Here is a 21,701-nt window from a genome sequence, read left to right as displayed (position 1 = left end):
GGCGGCATAACGACGGTTAAGTTTAACAGTCGACAGTATGGTTCCCGGGAAAACGCCCAAGCAAACACTAAAACCAGCTTAAGTCCAATTAAAACAACATAATTTGATCTAAGTAAAACAGCAAGACTCTCGTAACCTAACACACAATAAAGTTGCTACCGTCGCTAAAAGAAAAAAAAATAGAAGAATATATATATATATATATCTTACCAACCCCATTCTTTCATTTACAGTTTTTCACATTCCCCAACCTCACCGCGATGGCAACACCTCCGTCAAAACCAGAAACCAACCCATCTCTTCAAGCACCACTAACCGACTCCAACAACCGTACGGACGATCACTTACAATTACAACTACAACTAGCCTTAAACAAACTCGAATCCTTCTTAAACCTCTTCGGCTTCTGCCAACACACTCCACTAACCACCACACTCTCCTGGATCTCATTCCTCATACTCGGAATAATAACACCGGTGATATTAATCGTTTACTCCGACTACTCTAAGTACCAAATCAAACGGTTTGAACTCGAGGTTATTATTTCTCAGGCGGTTGTTGCTGCTGTATCTCTGCTATGTGTTTCTCATAATTTGAGAAAGTATGGTGTACGGAAGCTTCTGTTTGTTGATTGTTATGACGGTTATGCTGTGCTGTATCCGCAGCTTTATGTTCAGAAGATTTATGTAAGCTTCAAGTTTTTTGTGTTTATGTAATGCTGTTTGCGAGTTACTTGAGATCGTCTCGTACAAAAGCTTTTAGTGTTTATTTTTTAATAAGTAATTGTATGTTTAAGTTAGGGGTGTGCGTGAGGTGCGGTTTTGAGCTAAAACCAAACTTGAAACCAAAACTTTGGTTTTTGTATTTTTTGGAATCGTTCGGTTTCGGTATTTTCGGTTTTTGACATTTGAGCTTGAAAATTTTAGTAAGAAAAAATATTGGCTGAAAATAATGAATTTAGGTACAAATAATTTTGTTAATTGTTAACTAGTAAACTATTATACGTTTGACCAAAAATATTTGAGCTACATTTTTTATTAAATTCTTATAAATTACTTAGCATAAAAAAATAAAAATTTGGGAATTCGGTTCGCTTTTTAAGGTTTTTATTGCATGCAAAACCAAAATGGTTCGGTTTTTACAAAGACATAAAACCAAACCGTCGGTTTTTGTGTCGGTTCGGTTTGGATTTTTCGGTTTCTTGCACACCCCAAATCAGATGTATCATGTATGTAATTATACATAGATAAAAGTAACTATAAATGTATATAAATTAAATAATTAGTAATAAACGAGCCGATCTTGAGCTTAACGTACTCATGACTCTCGAGCAGAGCTCAAGGTTTAAAAATATTAAAGATAAAGCTCAAAACAAGTCGAACTTGAGAGCTCAAGCTTTAAAAATAGAACTTGAAATAAGCCTTGCTCAAGCTCGTGCTCTCTGTTAGTTAAACGAGTCGAGTTCAAGCATAGTCGAGCTTGGGCTCAGCTCGAAAGTCAACTTGTTTACACAGAGCTTGAAAAACTACTCACGAGCCGAACTCAAGCTCTTTGTTAGTTAAACGAGCCGAGTTCAAGCCTAGTTGAGCTTGGGCTCGGCTCGAAAGTCAACTCGTTTACACGAAGCTTGAAAAACTATTCACGAGCCGGACTTAAGCTCATTGTAAGCTAAACGAGCCGAGTTCGAGCTTGAAAAACTGCTCACGAGTGTAGATCAAGCTTAAAAAATAGAGCTTGAAACAAGGCAAGCTTGAGAGCTCAAGCTTTAATAATAGAGCTCGAAACAAGCCGAGCTCGAGCTATTTGTAAGTTAAACGAGCCGAGTTCAAGCCCGGGATCGGCTCCACTCATTTACACGAGCTCATGCTTTAAAAGTAGAGCTTGAAACAAGCCAAGCTTGAGAGCTCAAGCTTTAATAACAGAGCTCGAAACAAGCCGAACTCGAGCTCTTTGTAAGTTAAACGAGCCGAGTTCTAGCCCGGGCTCGGCTCCACTCATTTACACGAGCTCGAGCTTTAAAAGTAGAGCTTGAAACGAGCCGAGCTCGGACGCGGGCCGACTGGTTTGCACCCCTAAAATTGACCAATGTTAGGCTGATAAAGATTAATGAACTCTATTTAAGTCCAAGTTTGTGTGAAGGATCTTTATTTTTAATTGAATTTCAAGTACATGATGACTAGAACTGCTACAGTTGAATTAAGATTGAAAATAACATGATGTAAATGGTTTTTAGGGCTTTTTCCAAGGGCTGGGGGTGTGGTTATTGGTATGTTTCTTATTGAAGACCGCTCGTGAGGTCGCTCGAGTTGTTTATCTGCCTCATGATTCATGGTGGTTGCCTGCTGTGACTCTTCTAGCATCACTTGTAACCTGGTCGTACTCGGCCATAGTATTCTTGTCAGGCGCTGCTTTGTTTAATTTGGTGGGAAATTTGCAAGTGATTCGGATTGAAAACTATAGCAAGATACTGGAAAGAGACTTGGATGTTTCTGTTTATATTGAAGAGCACACGCGTCTCGCTTATTGTTTATCAAAAATAAGCCACAGGTTTCGAGCTTTCCTTCTTCTGGAGTTCTTGGTTGTGACCGCGTGTCAGTTTTCAGCTCTGTTACAGACCACTGAAAACCAAGGAATTATTAACTTCATCAACACTGGTGATTTTGCTGTAAGTAAAGCTTCAACATGGTTATAATATCAAGGGATTACTCTATAGAATATTAACCCAGTTTTGAAACTGTTCCAATCAGGTCACTCATAAAAAGTTTTGGTCCAGTCAGGTCACTAAAGTTTCTTTTTTGTTCTAATCCTAGATATTTTACCTGGATAGCAGGTTATGTAGGTTTTTTTTTAATTCTAAACAATTTGACATTGCAAAATATTTTTTTAAAAATTTGAGAAAATATAATAAAAAATCTGGAAAACTTAAAAAAAATGAAAAATCTGATTTTTTTTTTCTTTTGCAATTTTTAAGTTTTTTTTTTTTTTTTGCAATTTTCACAATTAATTTTTTTTTCTCAAGTTTTACAAATTTTGTACATTTTAAAAAATTTATTTTGCAATGTTAAACTATTTAGAAATAAATAAAAAACCTACATAACCTGCTATACAGGTAAAATTTCTAGGATTAGAACAAAAAGAAAACTTCAGTGACCTGATTGGAACAAAACTTTTTATGAGTGACCTGATTGGAACAGTTTCAAAACTTGGTTATATATCAAATATTAAGTTATATTGTTTAAACTTGTTCTTAAACAATGAAATGAAATCAAATTCATGCAGGTGTTATCGATTCTTCAGCTAGTAGGGATCACACTTTGTTTATCTGCAGCTGCAAAGATTTCACACAGAGCTCAAGGGCTTGGATCCGTTGCGTGTAGATGGCACGCACTAGCAACATGCGACTCAAATGATGCTTCTGGAATATCCATTGATAGTAAGAACATGGAAGCTGCTACTAGCTCAATGAGCCTTGATATTTCAGAGAGTGAGCTCGAGTCAAGTGATTTTGTGCCATTTGCTATTCATAACCGATTCGCTTCTTCCACGTCATCATATCACAAGCGACAATCATTTGGTATGTCCGAAAATATTGTTATCTATATTTTGTTTTAACGTGTGTTGTGTTTTGCAGTGGCGTATGTGCAGTCGAATACAGGCGGATTCACTGTTTTTGGATGGATCATTGACCGAATGTTAATCAACACAATATTCTTCATTGAGTTGTCACTAATCTTCTTTGTGCTTGGCAAGACTATTACTATAACACTCAGGTAGAGCCCGACATATGCTTCTATTAGTGTGCTGTCAAGGTGTCAGTAGGTATAATTTTAACCATATATTAACTATATAGTTTAACGAAAACTGATCTTAGGTTCTGGTATAAGCAAGATGTACCATGATTTCATGAACACTAGTATTTTTATTTTTATTCCAAGTTTGTAAAAGCAAGATGCACTATTAAACAAACAACAAAGTAATTTAGCACACACCCTCCAAAAGTTGTATCATAAGGCGTTTAATTTAACCTCACTCGATTAAACAGCTTACGATTCATATATTCAATAAGTTTGTGATTAACATACTTCATAACCATATTAACACCATCATAGTCATCTGTAACGACTTCAATGCCTCACTTTCTCCGGTTTTCTTATCTCTAGCTTTGTGAACATCATAAGTTACTTCACCGATCTCCCTCGATCTCTCAAAATCAAACACGTTTGTACTTTCTACTGCTCGGTTGACACGGTTGGCAAAGAAGACATGTCATCTTTCTGGCTTGAACTTTCCACTTTGGGGGCTTGAATTAGTTACATCTGATTCAAACTGTGGCGAGTCTTTAAGAGCCCACTTTGATTTGGATAAGTTGGGTACCTCAACGTATTCTCCATTTTCATTCTCGGTTTCTTGATCATCCTCTTCGGTAGTTCTTGAGCTTGGGATTTCGACATCATCCAAAGCATTAGAAACAACAGAAACAGTAGAAACATGATACTCACTTTCATCAGCAACCGAACCGCCTTTAAAGGTCCCAAAACCTGTATGATGTATATTTAGAACCATTAATGGACCCATTTCTTCTGTAATCACTGATTGTGCCACCTAAATTATTATGAAAAATCAGTGCTGGTTCGGTCAAAATAACAGTCACAGTGGCTTCTGTGAGAATGGGATTCGTCTATGTCGTCCCGCCACCATAATTAGTAAACACTTGACTGATTTTGAACAACCAACAATCCAATCCAAATAACATAACAAAAGTTCATAACTAAAAGTGGTTTGCTTGTCAAAATGGTCCGGTTTTAAAACCAGTTTGGTTGTTAATTACATCCTTAAACTGGTCCGGTTTTAAAACCGGTTTGGTTGTTCAAAAGGGAAACCGGTATCAAAACCGGCGGTTTGGTCGGTTCATGAACCGGTTTGGGTGAAACCGGGTTGCTTGTGAAACCGGTTCGGGTCGGTTTGCCATGAACCGGTCTCAAACCGGGTTTATTTACACCTCTAGGCTCTACCCACATGGCCACAGGCCCACAAGTTTCATTCTTGTTGGGCTTTACAAACGTGCCATATGTATTTTTCATTGATATATTGGGCTTATGTTTCTCATTGGGCTTCTGTACAATAATTTTATATTCTTCTACTTTTTTTCATAAACCAAATGTTTTAAAGTCGAGTTTGAATCCGGTTTGAAAACGGAAAACCATACCACAAGTTTTTCATCGAGCTCGGTCAAATTGTTTTGACAGTTCACAATTGACATATACTAAAATTTGTGCATATATTTGGGTTTCTCATTGTTGGTATTGTTAATACAACGAAAACTCTTTGAAGAACACTATTCAAATTGCGAAGTTCTTGTTCACTTTTATCAGTTGCAATCCTCATGATTCATAATTTGATAAACTTGATTTTACATAAATTTCGCATATATGACAAGATTACGATGTCGATGTTCGTACGATTCTTAAAAAGAGACGGATCTAACTTGAAAATCTTTTCAAGGACAACATGGATAGACTCATAGACATGAATCTAACTTACACAAACACAACAAAAAAAATTAAAATAAAAAAAGAATATAAAAGAAAAAAAGGTTTTACAATATTCAGAGTGGAGGCTTGCATGATTACTGATTATTATGGACAAATACCTCCTTGCCAACAACAATTTTTATGTCCCAAATTTAAAGAAGCTTATGACTCACTTACATTTAGGTTCGTAGGTATATATAAAAGGATTGCATGCAACACGTTTATACCTTTATTTAGATTCTTAGTTATATATAGAAGGATTGCATGCAACACGTTTATACCATTTTTTTTCTAGCCACAAGTTTTCGTAACACCTAATTCATACCTTGCATTTTCCTTTTTGAAAGGCCAATATATTAAGAAAGAAAAAAATGAGACTATTTACAAAGTTACTGGTAGCAAGCAACCCGAACATGTAAGAAAGTAAAAAAAAAAAAAAAACAGTTAACAAAAACAAGCTAAAGGGCCCTTACAAAGGAAAATTAACAAAATTAAATCTACATTATTTCTTCCAATCCAAGGATGATCTTTTGCTCGGCGTTTCACCCATAGAAAGGAGGTGATTTTAATCTCATTTACCATGTGGCCATCGAGAATGGCTGGTTGAAAATCATATCATTTCTTGATTTCTAAATCATCTAACAAGTCACCCTAGAAATCGCTTGTACTGCCGACATTCTGTAGACTTGCTTATATGCTTACCCAGAAATTCTTGCAGCTCGTGCACCGAATCAAAATGAGTATGTTTTGGTAGGTCTAGGGTTGTAATTACAAGGATTTAAACCCACAACGTCACATTTGAGAGGGAAGCACGTGTCATACCTTTAAAACAATAGATCATGGGTAAAAACTAAAAAATTTCCTCAACAACATTATATATATAACAATTTGAAAGGTTTATGGGCATTATAGATTGTACAGCATGCTGTTGATTTAGTACTCACCTTAATTGCTACTTATTGAATGCAATAATCTCTTTTAAGTTTTGACCATTTGTGTTCATGCACTATTACTTTTATTCAACATTAAATATAAAAACAAAGACTTTAATCAACTTAAATTAACGAAACATGTATTAAATTTGATCTTTATATAGTGATTATTTTACATTTAGTTCCGGTAATCGGGACCGACCCAGTTCATGTCTACTCGCCGTCATAAAGTCTGATATTACCGACCGTTGATTTTTGTTTTAATTTCGGTACAGTAACAAACGTAAACGAAACCAGCCCAATCCACGTCTACTCGCCTCCGTAACACCCGGGCCAATTCACGTCTACTCGCCGTCATAACGCATGGTATTACCGATCAGTGATTTTTGTTTTAGTTTCGTTACACTAACACTCGTAACCGAAACTGGCTCAATTCACGTCTACTCGCCTTCTTAACGTAGGGTAAACATATGTCGATTAATTTTACATGTGTTATTTTTTATATCTCGGGTACTCCAAACCACATCATCATCATCATCATCATCATCATCATCATCATCGTACTCAGTATATCCCACCAATAGCAATGCTATGGTAGGGTCTGAGGAGGGTAAGATGTAGACAGCTTTACCTCTATCCCATAGGGATAGAGAGGCTGCTTCCGGTGAGACCCCCGGCTCGATAATTTATAAAGAGGGTACTCCAAACCACATGTTGATTAATTTTAAATTTTGATTATAAATCTCTTCGTTACATTTATAATTTAAGTCATGTTAGCACTTTTAAATGTTCACGTGTTTGTTTGCTTTGTCACAAACCCTAAAATTCTAGTTTTAAGTATAAAATTAAATTGTATGTAAAAGGATAAAAAAAACTTGGATGAATTTGACCATACAATGACAATGAATCATCAGAATTCTCTAGTGAACAAAGGTCAAGTCACTATTCCCAAGATGTACAAAAGTCAAAAATTAAGACTGAGGGGCAGAGGTGGTCAAAAAAACCGGTCCTCGAACCGGTTTGCCGGTTTAAACCGGAAACCGGTTATTTAAAAAACCGGTTTTAAAAAAACCGGTTTGACCGGTTTACAAACCGCCGGTTTGTATATCGGTTATACTTTTTAGAGCCCAAACCGGTTTTCAAACCGGTTATAAAAAAAGCCGGTTTTTTTAAATAACCGGTTACTAAAAAACCGGTTAACCGGTTTTTTTATAAACCGGTTTATGACCGTTATAGAAAAACCGGTTAACCGGTTTTTTAGTAACCGGTTAACCGGTTAAAAACCGGTTTATTTCCGTTGTGAAACGGCTATATAGCCGTTTTTTTCAATTTTGACCGTTTTTTTTTTTTTACCATTCTACCCCCACAAACATCTATATATAGTTTAGGTTGGGTATTGGTTAGAACACACTCGATTATACAACTCCAAACGCTCCAAACGCTCTAAACGTTTATTTCATACGCGATTATTTTGTTATCTCACGCTCAATTATACCACATTACCACTCCATACGCTCTTATTTCGTAGTCGATTATCATGGCCTCCCAAAGTGCTGCTTCATCCGTCAACATGGGTGCCTCGAACACGGGAGAAACGGTCGTTCGGGTCATCCCCACGAAACGAAACCAAGATGTTTGGCAACATTTCGACTTGTAATATGTTTGAGAAAACCATCCAACAAAAAGAATCACTAGTTGCGTTTCATCAAATTTTGTCAAGTAGGGGTAAATGTGCACCGTACGATCCTAGAAACTGGTTATTGATTGAGATCGTTACGGAGGTCCTTCAAATTTTTAAATCTTGCACAACTAGTTTATCCGGGGTTTACTATCCAACAAGCCCCATTGCTTTACCAAAAATTGCTATCATGTGCACAAAGTTGAGTGAACTTCATTGTAGGGGTGCACCTTATTTTGATATGGGTGTAAAAATGAAAGAAAAATTTAGAAAATATTTTCAACAACTACCCGCTGTTTTGACATGTGCTGCTGCGTTAAACACTTGCATCAATGTTGGTGGTGTTGAAGCTTTAATAGAAAAAATTTGTGATGAGCTAGAGTTAAACGACGATCAAAACCCCTATTATAACCAAACTTTAAAGAATGCTTTCAACACCACCTTGTCTAACATGTATGATGTTTACCTTACAAAATACGGGTCGTCTTCCCAAATTCATGACTCGTTAAGAGCTGTTGCCCAATCCCAATCCCAAACCGACCTTGAAATGGGGATGTACTACATGATTTGGGAAGACGCCGGTAAACGTCAAAAGGTAAACACCCCAAGCAGTGAACTTGGAAGGTATGGTGGTACCAACTTTGTGAAACACATGACTCCGGATGAATTTAGAAGTCTTGATTTGCTGGCTTGGTGGAGAGGTAAGGAGGATGAGTTTCCGATCCTCGCCGCCATGGCCAAAGATTTACTAACGGTCCAAGCTTCCACGGTAGCTTCGGAGTCTGCTTTTTCTGTTTCTGGCAGGGTTATATCGATTAGGAGGACTCGACTCACTCCACCAGCTGTAGAGATGTCGATTTGCTACAAGGATTACTTGGACTCTTTAGATAGGGCACAACATCAACGCTCACTCGAGGGGGAAATGGACTATGAGGCGGGCTTGTATGAAGACGAGGTCAATCAAGGACACACTCAACCAATGACCGATGAAGAAGCCGCGTACGACGATTACCTAAGGAATAGCTCGGGATCGGGTAGCGAAGAAAATAATGAGTAAGAAACAGCAAGTTGTTAATGTAATCGTGTCTAAGCATTCTTTAATGTTTGTATTTTTGAGTTACGAATATGCGATAACGATTTAATGTTTGTATTTTTAATGTAAAAGCTATAAATGAAAGTTATGTGTTTTTAATCTTCCAAGCAAAGAACCCTAACAACGAAAGCAAAGAATGGAGTCAGTCCGTTTTGCCTTGTAGTTACCGGTTTGCCTTGTAGTTACCGGTTTGTTTATACTGTGAAAAAATAATGGTTATTTAAAAAAAAAAAAAAAAAAACCGGTTAACCGGTTAGACCGGTTATTAAAAAACCGGTTAATAAAAAAACCGGTTTATTAACCGGTTCTAACCGGTTCCTAAACCGGTCCTAACCGGTTAGACCGGTTAGGGTTTTCAGATACAAAAACCGGTTATTAACCGGTCCGGTTATTAACCGAACCGGTTTTTTTCCGGGCCAAAAAAATTGGTCCGGTTAATAACCGAACCGGTTTTTTTAAAAAAACCGATTTGTGCACCTCTACTGAGGGGTGTGGGGGCTTTAAAGGGGGCGCTAGAGCCCCTCCGCTCGCGCCCCAGGCGCTAATACCACACCAACAGGGGCGCTAGAGAGGCGCTAGAGAGGCGCTTTGGATGGCCGTGAGCATGGTAGCGGGAGAAGAGAGAGAGGAGGGCACAATTTTTGAGGGTTTTTCACCCGTTGGGGTGTTTGACCAGCCGAAAAAACAAAAAAAAAATATTTTCTATATAAACTATACTCAATTTCACCCATTTTTATACCAATTAAAAAAATATTGTTTAATTTTTAGTATGTTTTCTTTTTGTAATTTGAATTTTAGATATTAATGTATTTTTTTATTAATGTGTGTTTTTTTTAATAATTTATGTGTTTTTTTAATAACATGTTGTTTGAATATATTTATAAAAAAATAAAAAAAAAATTTCGCTGGAGCCCCTGCTAGAGCCCCTCCACACCAGGGGCTCCAATACCCCCCTTATCCAGTTTCTCTCTCTGCCACACGTCATAATATTATTGGTTCTTGGCTCTGCTGGAGCCCCCACTTGAACCCCCACACCCCTTAGTCTAATCAAGGTGGAATATATAGTTTTAAAAACAATAATACTCCATAAGTATGAGACAATTGTAGGTAAACGGACGATACAAATAACTTGTCGTTTTGCACAACAAATGTTATTAAAATGTATAATATTTAATATTAAATGTAATACCTAGTTAATTAATGTTGATAATTTTTTTTATTAATACGCAAATGGGGTTGTTTTACTCTTTAGTGTGAATAATGTTCCATTAATAAAAGATGATATATGATGGTTAATAATATAATTTTGTACGTTCACTCAACCGGATAATTTGGAATGCTCAGGTATCCCGAAAGTAAATGATGATGCTTAAAACAATGGTGTTTGGAGAAAATCAAAATATATGTTTTTTAAAAATAATTGCAAATGATGATCTTTGTAAGCTGCAATTAGTATGGGATTGTGAACTATGCTCTAGTTCATAATGGATAATGGACCTTCGTGATCAAGTTCAAAACTTAGTGTGTAAATACTGTGTGAAACTGACAACATGTTTCAGTGTTGTGAGAGCCTAAAACCTTGGTCCATCAGAGCCAGAGAATCCGAAACTAGCAATCATCGATGTCAAAAGTATCTTGGTTTCAAAATAATATATCTTGACTTTACAAAAATATTAGTACAATTTTATTAAGAAATTTACATGAAAAAACTAGTAAACTATATAGGGAAAGTTAACGTACAAATTAATTTAGCTTGTTAACTGTGCAAATCAAATATTATAACTATATATGCAAGTAATGTAATTATGTAATTACATCGTAGTGTAATTCGAATATGTTGTAATTACATTATACTATAATTACACTATGTTGTATATATAATTACACAACTTGATTCTCAAAGTTAGCACGTTAACTTAATTTGTATTTGTATAGTAGTTCACATTGGATAAATGATCCCGTTTAATTGAGAATCAAGCAAGCATAAGAGCATCTTTAACGAAGATAAACCTGATGGTTAGATGATTTCTTCTCTCTTCCAACAGGCTTTCTTTCTCCTCTTCTTTATTTTTTGCCATGCAGGCATCATGAGATTTAAATAAAACAACACAATGCAATATTAATTATTATATTGAGGATGTAGATATTGTGTAACCAAGAATTGTAGGGACATGACAGAGAAGAAAACCCTAATTCGAATCTTGAGGTGTCCACAACACCATTGACACTTGTCGACTTGCACATTGTTGTATCAATCACTTCAACTATATATTAAACTATTGTGTGCACTAAGAGATTTTTTTTTTTTTTTTGCCATCTCCACTTTGGTGGGATGGTAAAGGCTTAGGCCTTTGGGTGAGAGGTCCAGGGTTCGATCCCTGGCAATGGCGGTTTATTGTAAATAGTAGGAGGCAAGCTTAAACATTCAAAAAAAAAAAACTAAGAGATTTTTTTACTAGTTTTGAACACATAATTTTTCACTGTTGTTAAAACCCAATTGATCGGATTGAAAATCGTTTTTATAACTACTTCAATTAGTCATTTCTATTATTTGGGATAGGGGTACGGTTTACCTTTATCTCATCCTCTCCAAACTCTATAAATAATTTTGCAATTAGCAGGATTTCTTACTAGGTATGTAACATCCCGAAATTTCATAGGTAATATTAATTATATTACTTAATAATAGAGGGAAAGTTTACTCGGGTTATCAGGAAATAAATAAGAGAGTAGGAGTTGGTATGAGTCGGGCTAGTGTTGGATTATTTGAGATGGGTTAAATGAGAATGGGATTTAAGGGATATAAATATCCCCTAAACCCAAAGTATCTTCATTCTCACCCTACACCCTAAAACTCCTAACACACACATACACACACATTCTAACCGATCAAGATTCGGAGCCGAGACCCGAGATTTTGTTGATAGATCTGAGTTGGTAAGGTAAGAACAAATCCAACAAAGCTAATATTACTGAAAATGGTTAGGATTGGATGGGTTAACCGGACCCGAAACCCAAACTGCCCAAATCGGACCCCTAAAACGTCGATTTTAGGCCGATTTGATGGTTGAGATTTGTAGGCGCCGATCATACGATTCCGTGGGTACCAAAATCGAGTTATTTGGCTAAGAAACGAAGGATTTATGGGCAAACAGATCTGCAGCGCGATAACTTCGCCTGCAAGATTAAGTTCGCCTGATGAACTTCGCCTTCAAGCGTAACTTCGCCTTCAAGCGTAACTTCGCCTAAGGTTTAACTTCGCCTGAAGCCAAGTTCGCCTAAGGTTTAACTAAGGTTTAACTTCGCCTGAAGCCAAGTTCGCCTAAGGTTTAACTTCGCCTGAAGCCAAGTTCGCCTAAGGTTTAACTTCGCCTGTAGTGAAGTTCGTTTAGAAAATAAATTAAAAGCGATAAGTTAAAGTAAGCTAATACTAGGCCACCAGATTAGATCAGACGAGTATTGATACGTGTAACTTGTACAGTCAGCCGAGCTCAGATAGAGAAGGGATTTACAGCTATCAGAAAAAGAAGCAGAGTTCAGGTGAGTTTCTAGCCCCATTTATGTGTTATGTTTTCGGGGCTGTGTGCATACTCAACATGTTTGTTAATACACTTATCCTAAGAGATAAGTGTATGCCTTATGTGGATAATGTGAAATGTATGAATGATTGCTTGATGGTACGTGAACGATCTTCGGATATTGCACGTACTGTCAGGTTGTAACGCTATGTATAAGGTAAGTATGTTATGTATGTTTATGTGTATGAACATGATAGAGATAATAGAAGAAAGAAATGATAATGTATGGTTGTATGATTACGAAAAGGGTACCGAGCCCTAATAATACTCGAGGTATGATGTATGGTTGTATGGTTACGAAAAGGGTACCGAGCCCTAATAATACTCGAGGTATGATGTATGGTTGTATGGTTACGAAAATGGTACCGAGCCCTAATAATACTCGAGGTATGATGTATGGTTGTATGGTAACGAAGAGGGAATCGAACCCTACTAATATTCGAGAACTAGGGAACCGAACCCTACTAATACTCGAGGAAAGAGGGTACCGAGCCCTAATAATACTCGAGGAAGGAGGGTACCGAGCCCTAATAATACTCGAGGAAGGAGGGTACCGAGCCCTAATAATACTCGAGGAAAGAGGGTACCGAGCCCTAATAATACTCGAGGAAGGAGGGTACCGAGCCCTAATAATACTCGAGGAAGGAGGGTACCGAGCCCTAATAATACTCGAGGAAGGAGGGTACCGAGCCCTAATAATACTCGAGGAAAGAGGGTACCGAGCCCAAATAATACTCGAGGAAAGAGGGTACCGAGCCCTAATAATACTCGAGGAATGTAGGGCGTAATGCTCTTTATAACGTAAGATATGAAAGTAAGATAATACAAAAGAAAGTAAGAAAGTTTGAATGTAAGAATGAAAGAATATAACGTTATGTGAATGGTATGATTATGTGATTATCTAGAACTCACTCAGCGTAGCTGACTTTTAGTATGCACGCAGGTGAGCTGATTATAGAGTTAGCATGAGGATGACACACGGCATGGATTGAACGGCTGGCATCTGAAGAAAGAAGTAAAGATGTTTTAAATATAAAGTTTTGTGTTATGGTATCAAAGAAAAGATTTAATGTTTTGTAACAAATGATTGATGTTTTATATTCCGCGAAAAGTTTTAATAAACTCTGATTTGAAGAACTGTGTTTATGAGTAAATCCGACACGAAAGTAGGGCCACCGGGTTCGGGGCCTTACAAGTTGGTATCAGAGCATAAGTTCGAGAGATTTAAGCATCCTACATGCTTAGACTCGAACAGAGAATGGGATTTAAGTAAGAAAGGAAAGAAGATGCCAGTCCAAGAATGCCATGTGTCGCTCAAGCAAGATCAGTAAAGGTAAAGTGTATGATTAAATGATATATGTTAATGAGAAAGAAAAGATATGTGAATGATAGGGATAGGAATAATTGATCGTTTGATTTGACTAACTGCTTAAGTAGAACCAGCACAAATAGACTCATAAAGGGAAGTGTATAGGACACGGAAAGCAACGTGATCAGCTAGTCACAGCTGGCCACTGTTATTACCTGTTAGCCTTGCTATCCTTGTACTATATAGTTCCTTGAGTGAGGATGTTTGTGTTTTCCCTTTTAGAATACTAATGGCTGGAGCAAAAAGGTTTGTTGGTAAGGGAGGTCACACTGGACGTCCTCTTGGAATACGCATTGTCCGAGAACCTTCTGAAGAACTAGTTACTACCACGAAAAAGGATAAAAGTGAAACTTTGCAAGGACCAAGCAGCAATGAAGGGTATCAGCTGGATCCTGTTACTCAATTTGCCATTTCTTACGCTGTAGCTGCTGCAGAGAAGAAATTTCGTACTGACAAGTCTGCCGAAAACCATGCAAAGGCCACTGAGAAGGCAGGAGGAGACGGGAAGAAGGGTGATGATGATAAGGGAGGAGCGAAAGGAACCAAAGGGTCTGTAGATGTCGTGGAGTATGCGGGGAAGAAGATACCAAAGGTCGCGGGAAGGGAAACATGCAAAGTGTGCGGGAAGATGCACCTAGGAGAATGCAAGGCTGGTCCAAATCAGTGCTACCGATGTGGGAAGAAGGGACACATAACTCGTGATTGCACCGAGGACCAGAAGTGTTATAAGTGTGGTAAGTCGGGTCACTTAGCTAGGGATTGTGGGGGAGCAAGAACGGTGGGGGAAAAGAAGAAAAAGAACCCAACCCCAGAACCAGAGGAAGCCAATGAGGTGGACCCACGCAAAAAGAAGGCAAGGCAAGAGGGGTTCACTGCTTGTGAAAAATGTGGGAAGAGACACCCCGGAGAGTGCAGAAAGGGATTAGGTGTTTGCTACAGGTGTGGAAGAGCAGGACATTCCTCTTGGGAATGTGATGATTACCATAGGTGTCACAACTGTGGAGGACGTGGGCACCTAGCAAGGGATTGCAAGAAGCCAAAGGGAGGACATGAAGGAGAAAAGAGTGCTTGAGGTTTAACAGATTCCTCCGTATGCTTAGAGAAGACATTCAAGAATGCTAGATGCTAGCCATAAGTATTAAATCTATGTGTAACTTATTGATGACTCGATGCGTGTTGTTTTATGTTGAAATTTAGACTGGTGTTTATTAATTATGGTACGAATTGTCTGAATGCATGTTAGTCATGATAAATTGACGTGTTGTGATAGAGTGTCGACTTAGGCTTTAGCATTAATATGATATAAGACAAAGCCTCTTAAAGATCGAAACGAGACTTGGTACATCGAGGGCCTCATGGACAACCTACCTTAAATAGCTAATACACATGACCACCATTCGATGACTGTAAAACCGGAAGTAAGAAGGGTAACTCAGAAAGCGAAGGCGATTCAATAAAGCGTGTAAATGTAAGAAGTTTTCATTTTATAGGGAATAAGTTAGGTTTCGGGGACGAAACCTCTTTAAGGAGGGAAGACTTGTAACATCCCGAAATTTCATAGGTAATATTAATTATATTACTTAATAATAGAGGGAAAGTTTACTCGGGTTATCAGGAAATAAATAAGAGAGTAGGAGTTGGTATGAGTCGGGCTAGTGTTGGATTATTTGAGATGGGTTAAATGAGAATGGGATTTAAGGGATATAAATATCCCCTAAACCCAAAATATCTTCATTCTCACCCTACACCCTAAAACTCCTAACACACACATACACACACATTCTAACCGATCAAGATTCGGAGCCGAGACCCGAGATTTTGTTGATAGATCTGAGTTGGTAAGGTAAGAACAAATCCAACAAAGCTAATATTACTGAAAATGGTTAGGATTGGATGGGTTAACCGGACCCGAAACCCAAACTGCCCAAATCGGACCCCTAAAACGTCGATTTTAGGCCGATTTGATGGTTGGGATTTGTAGGCGCCGATCATACGATTCCGTGGGTACCAAAATCGAGTTATTTGGCTAAGAAACGAAGGATTTATGGGCAAACAGATCTGCAGCGCGATAACTTCGCCTGCAAGATTAAGTTCGCCTGATGAACTTCGCCTTCAAGCGTAACTTCGCCTTCAGGCGTAACTTCGCCTAAGGTTTAACTTCGCCTGAAGCCAAGTTCGCCTAAGGTTTAACTTCGCCTGAAGCCAAGTTCGCCTAAGGTTTAACTTCGCCTGAAGCCAAGTTCGCCTAAGGTTTAACTTCGCCTGAAGTGAAGTTCGTTTAGAAAATAAATTAAAAGCGATAAGTTAAAGTAAGCTAATACTAGGCCACCAGATTAGATCAGACGAGTATTGATACGTGTAACTTGTACAGTCAGCCGAGCTCAGATAGAGAAGGGATTTACAGCTATCAGAAAAAGAAGCAGAGTTCAGGTGAGTTTCTAGCCCCATTTATGTGTTATGTTTTCGGGGCTGTGTGCATACTCAACATGTTTGTTAATACACTTATCCTAAGAGATAAGTGTATGCCTTATGTGGATAATGTGAAATGTATGAATGATTGCTTGATGGTACGTGAACGATCTTCGGATATTGCACGTACTGTCAGGTTGTAACGCTATGCATAAGGTAAGTATGTTATGTATGTTTATGTGTATGAACATGATAGAGATAATAGAAGAAAGAAATGATAATGTATGGTTGTATGGTTACGAAAAGGGTACCGAGCCCTAATAATACTCGAGGTATGATGTATGGTTGTATGGTTACGAAAAGGGTACCGAGCCCTAATAATACTCGAGGTATGATGTATGGTTGTATGGTTACGAAAAGGGTACCGAGCCCTAATAATACTCGAGGTATGATGTATGGTTGTATGGTTACGAAAAGGGTACCGAGCCCTAATAATACTCGAGGTATGATGTATGGTTGTATGGTAACGAAGAGGGAATCGAACCCTACTAATATTCGAGAACTAGGGAACCGAACCCTACTAATATTCGAGGAAGAAGGGTACCGAGCCCTAATAATACTCGAGGAAAGAGGGTACCGAGCCCTAATAATACTCGAGGAAGGAGGGTACCGAGCCCTAATAATACTCGAGGAAGGAGGGTACCGAGCCCTAATAATACTCGAGGAAAGAGGGTACCGAGCCCTAATAATACTCGAGGAAAGAGGGTACCGAGCCCTAATAATACTCGAGGAAGGAGGGTACCGAGCCCTAATAATACTCGAGGAATGAGGGTACCGAGCCCTAATAATACTCGAGGAAGGAGGGTACCGAGCCCTAATAATACTCGAGGAAAGAGGGTACCGAGCCCAAATAATACTCGAGGAAAGAGGGTACCGAGCCCTAATAATACTCGAGGAATGTAGGGCGTAATGCTCTTTATAACGTAAGATATGAAAGTAAGATAATACAAAAGAAAGTAAGAAAGTTTGAATGTAAGAATGAAAGAATATAACGTTATGTGAATGGTATGATTATGTGATTATCTAGAACTCACTCAGCGTAGCTGACTTTTAGTATGCACGCAGGTGAGCTGATTATAGAGTTAGCATGAGGATGACACACGGCATGGATTGAACGGCTGGCATCTGAAGAAAGAAGTAAAGATGTTTTAAATATAAAGTTTTGTGTTATGGTATCAAAGAAAAGATTTAATGTTTTGTAACAAATTATTGATGTTTTATATTCCGCGAAAAGTTTTAATAAACTCTGATTTGAAGAACTGTGTTTATGAGTAAATCCGACACGAAAGTAGGGCCACCGGGTTCGGGGCCTTACAAGGTATGTTTATTATTGTTAGTTCATCTATTTATTACTACCTTAGTCTCCATATTTATTTAGTTTGTCTAATTATATATTACCTTAGTCTTCATATTTATTTATTTTAAGAAATGAAGTTATTCGATAGAAATTAGTGCTCTGTACTCACATGTATCTCAGATAGATTGAGGTAGTTTGAGCACATGAAAAGTAAACACATGAGGGTAAGCGAGAACTGTCACATCCCCCGACCCCTATATATCGGGAGGGAAGCCGTGAACATTAATTGGTGGTATCGGTGTTTATTAAATTATTTTGCAGCGGAAAATTTCATAAGAACCGTAGTTAGGAAAAATGATCATAGTTATAAAAACACCATGATTATTATTATGATAAACCGGAATTTAATCCCTTTTGATACAAACATAAGTTTTATAGGGTTAAACTCTTATTTACAAAACACGTTTCTTTATTCTGGTGACAAGCCACTTATTTAAGCTGGAAGCCCGCATGCATCATTCATTTGTCTCTAACAGGTCACCTGAAACATGTTTAAAATATTTGATCAGCAAGAAATACTGGTGAGTACATTCATTTGAAAATGACACAGTTTACAGTTACAGCATTAAGATGATTTTACATCTGTCTGCTTACAAATTACCGAAAGGTACTTGTCACTCGACCGTATCTATGACTGTGGTCATATTACTTATTGGCTAACACTTGTCCAATAAGTAACGTGTAATAGCCCAGTAGACAAGCCTTGTATTCAAAACCCCACAATACCAGTAGTAACCATCCCGTAAGTCTACAGAGACTTAATCACCGTAATGTATTTAAAATACTTATAAAAATATATTTGAAAACACTTAGACCATTTGTCATGAGTTTTATAAGTTTTGAAATCATCATGACAATGTCGGAAAAATAGTTGTCTCACGTAAATGTGAGTGGTATAAAAACTCGAATGTCTCACCTTGCAGGTTTACAATTAAAGAAAACCTCCTGATATTAAACACCTAGGATAAACACAATGTAGTATATCTAGATTAGTATAAAACCAATAATCATAACGATAATCACGAGAATAGAAACTTTACACGATGGCACAATGTCATACCTTAATAGGCAGAGCTTTCGGATTCGTGTATATCTCTTTCGATCGGATATCGTTACGATACTCGGGTATTATACCGTTATCTTAATATATAAAAGTATATGTGTGTGAATTCAGAGAGAAAGAAGAGAATTTTGTGCAAGAAATGAACGTCCCGTTGCCTTTCTATTTATAGTAAGTTTCGGACCCCATCGCGGTACGCGATGGCCATAAATAGAAAGCCGTCGCGTACCGCGAAGCATCTTATAGCTTCGCTGAGTCAGCCCTAGGCCTGCTACGTGGCACGCCACGTGGCAAGCTACGTGTCTCGTCTGCGTAACCTCCACGTCGCGGTACGCGATAGGTAACCTAAACCCGTCGCGTATCGCAATGGAAGGATTTTTATTTTTATTTTATTAAAAAATCTTAATTCCCAAAAAAAATACTAAGGCGGCCATTAAGCGGCTCGCGGCGATGTGAGTGCAAAGTGCGCTATTAAAGCGTCACATTACGCCCATCGCACTTCGCCCGTGCGCTGTGCGCGTTCGGGTGCTTCGCACCCTCTGCTAGGACCACTGGGTGTGATATGTCTTATAAGAATATTAACATAGGAATTTTCTTCCTTATAAAGTGCCCACTAGTTTTATCATCTAACGGTGTTTGATTAAGGTTATGATTTCTATGATGATATGATTCCTTGAAGGTGTTTGATTAAGGTTATGAATTTTTAAAAATATGTATAGAATTTAATATATATGTCTAGAACCGTTAGCTCTACCTTTTTTTTATTTTTGTTTTAGCCTTACTCTTGCCTTAGCATGTCTTGATGTACAAACTTGTAGCTAGGTAGTATATAAGTACTTTGGAAGGTGTTAATGCCTTGTTCATTCTCACTTTGCTTATTTGTTTGTTGCTATTATGTTTTGACTAACATAATACGCTACCAATATTTTACTATTATCATTTTAGTACGCATCTTTTGTCATTGTATTGAGGCTTATAGCCGTTTGATGTCACCTGATTTGCTATTTAATTAATGTGTGTTTCGTTCAAAAGTCTTTGAAGCCAGGGGTCTCATAAGGAACAACATGTCAACATCTCTACCCATGAGGTAGAGTCGTAGAAGTAAGATTTGCCCTCGTCCTGTCATCTCTGGACCATATGGGTCAATCAGTAAACCTGTCAATTACAGCTGGCACCAGCTTATCTTACCAAAAGTGTTGCATATAGTGGTATATATAGTTTAATCCTTAATCTTTTTGATAATTGCATTTTCACCTTCCGTTATGATCATTACATATTGCATACACTTAAACCCTCTCTTCTAGTGGGGAGACATCAATGAGTCAATATCGTTGAATTGTGGCCTTTCATTTTCTTATTCCCAACTATCTATGATTGGTTCAAACAAATATCAAGCATTTGCATCCACTTTCATGCAATGAATATACATGACTTTTAATATTATGTGGACATGGATAGTTCACCTCATGAGGCCCACGCAAGATTTTGAAAACCTATCTTGTTCAATCAATAAGATTTCCTCCTACGTACAAGATAATAACTAATATTCCATTTTCCTCATGCTTTCACTATTTAATGTTAAAATTATATCACTTAGGCTGAGGGGTGTGGGGGGCGCGAGAGGGGGCGTGAGTGGGGGCGCCATCCAATAATATTGTGACGTGTGGCAGAGAGAGAAACTTGATAAGATGGGTATTGGTAGTGGTGATAGCGCCCCGGGGCATGGTGTGGAGGGGCGCGAGAGGGGGCGCGAGAGGTTTATTTTTTAATTTTTTTATAAATCTATTAAAAAAACGTATTAAAAAACGTATTATTAAAAAAACAAGTAATTATTTAAACAAACACACATTAATTAAAAAAACACATTAATATATAAAAAAAAATAAAGTTATAATTTTACTTTTAAACTTTTGATGTGAAAAATAAAATAGCATTTAAAAAAAGAAAAAAAAACTAATATGTTATAATTTTAATAATAATATCACATATTCACATACCATATTACTTTTTTTCTATATAGTAATATATTTATATTATATATTGCATGTTGCATGTTGCCGTATATATATATATGTATTCCTTTATCATCCTCTGTTCACTATCTCTCTCTCTTTGAACTCGGGTTTCAATTAATTTACAGGATCCGTGTTCGTCGTATTGGCTTCATAAACATGTTCATTAATTCTCGGAGAATCAATTGCATACGTCATCACAGGTGATTCAATTTCAACCCAATTATTCTCAGCTCATCAGTTATTCAATCTTTACCCGAAACCCAAATCTTTTTTCGATACCCAATAATAGGTAAATTTTTTTTTTTTTTTATTTATCCAAGAGCCCAACGGCTCAATTCACACCTCCCAAAGCCGGTCACAAGCGCTACCCTCCTTGCGCCTGCCTCGTTTTCCGCTCTCGCGCCCCTCTCGCGCCCCTCTCGCGCCTCGGTGGTGTGGCTCTCGCGCCCCGGGGCGCTATCGAACGCCTCCTCGCGCCTGCTGTAGCGCTCCGCACCCCTCGGCCTTATGTAATTTCAGAACAGTTTCAGTTGGTGGTTGTTCATGTTACTAATTACCAAGTGACAGGGAATTTAATAACTAAGCATAATGTATCCAAATAAAGTTTTAACTTTTTATA

At 37.7% G+C, this 21,701-nt stretch overlaps 1 protein-coding gene across 1 annotated transcript; it reads left to right on the top strand.

Moving 5' to 3' along the window:
• The first annotated feature begins 260 nt into the window (after nt 1-260).
• On the top strand, nt 261-3,899 carry LOC143590742 (uncharacterized). The gene is made up of 5 exons (XM_077071133.1): nt 261-686; nt 2,234-2,665; nt 3,280-3,574; nt 3,632-3,770; nt 3,872-3,899. Exons 1-5 carry the CDS (start codon nt 261-263, stop codon nt 3,897-3,899), a joined length of 1,320 nt encoding a protein of 439 aa, XP_076927248.1.
• The last annotated feature ends 17,802 nt before the right edge of the window (nt 3,900-21,701 follow it).

The sequence above is a fragment of the Bidens hawaiensis genome, unplaced genomic scaffold (assembly GCF_021521415.1).
Source record: "Bidens hawaiensis isolate Kalapana, Puna unplaced genomic scaffold, B.hawaiensis_p1.1 tig00038986_1, whole genome shotgun sequence".
In the NCBI taxonomy this organism is placed as follows: Eukaryota; Viridiplantae; Streptophyta; class Magnoliopsida; order Asterales; family Asteraceae; genus Bidens; species Bidens hawaiensis.
Note: the sequence above shows the minus strand (reverse complement) of the source record. Positions and strands in the feature narration are given on the sequence as shown.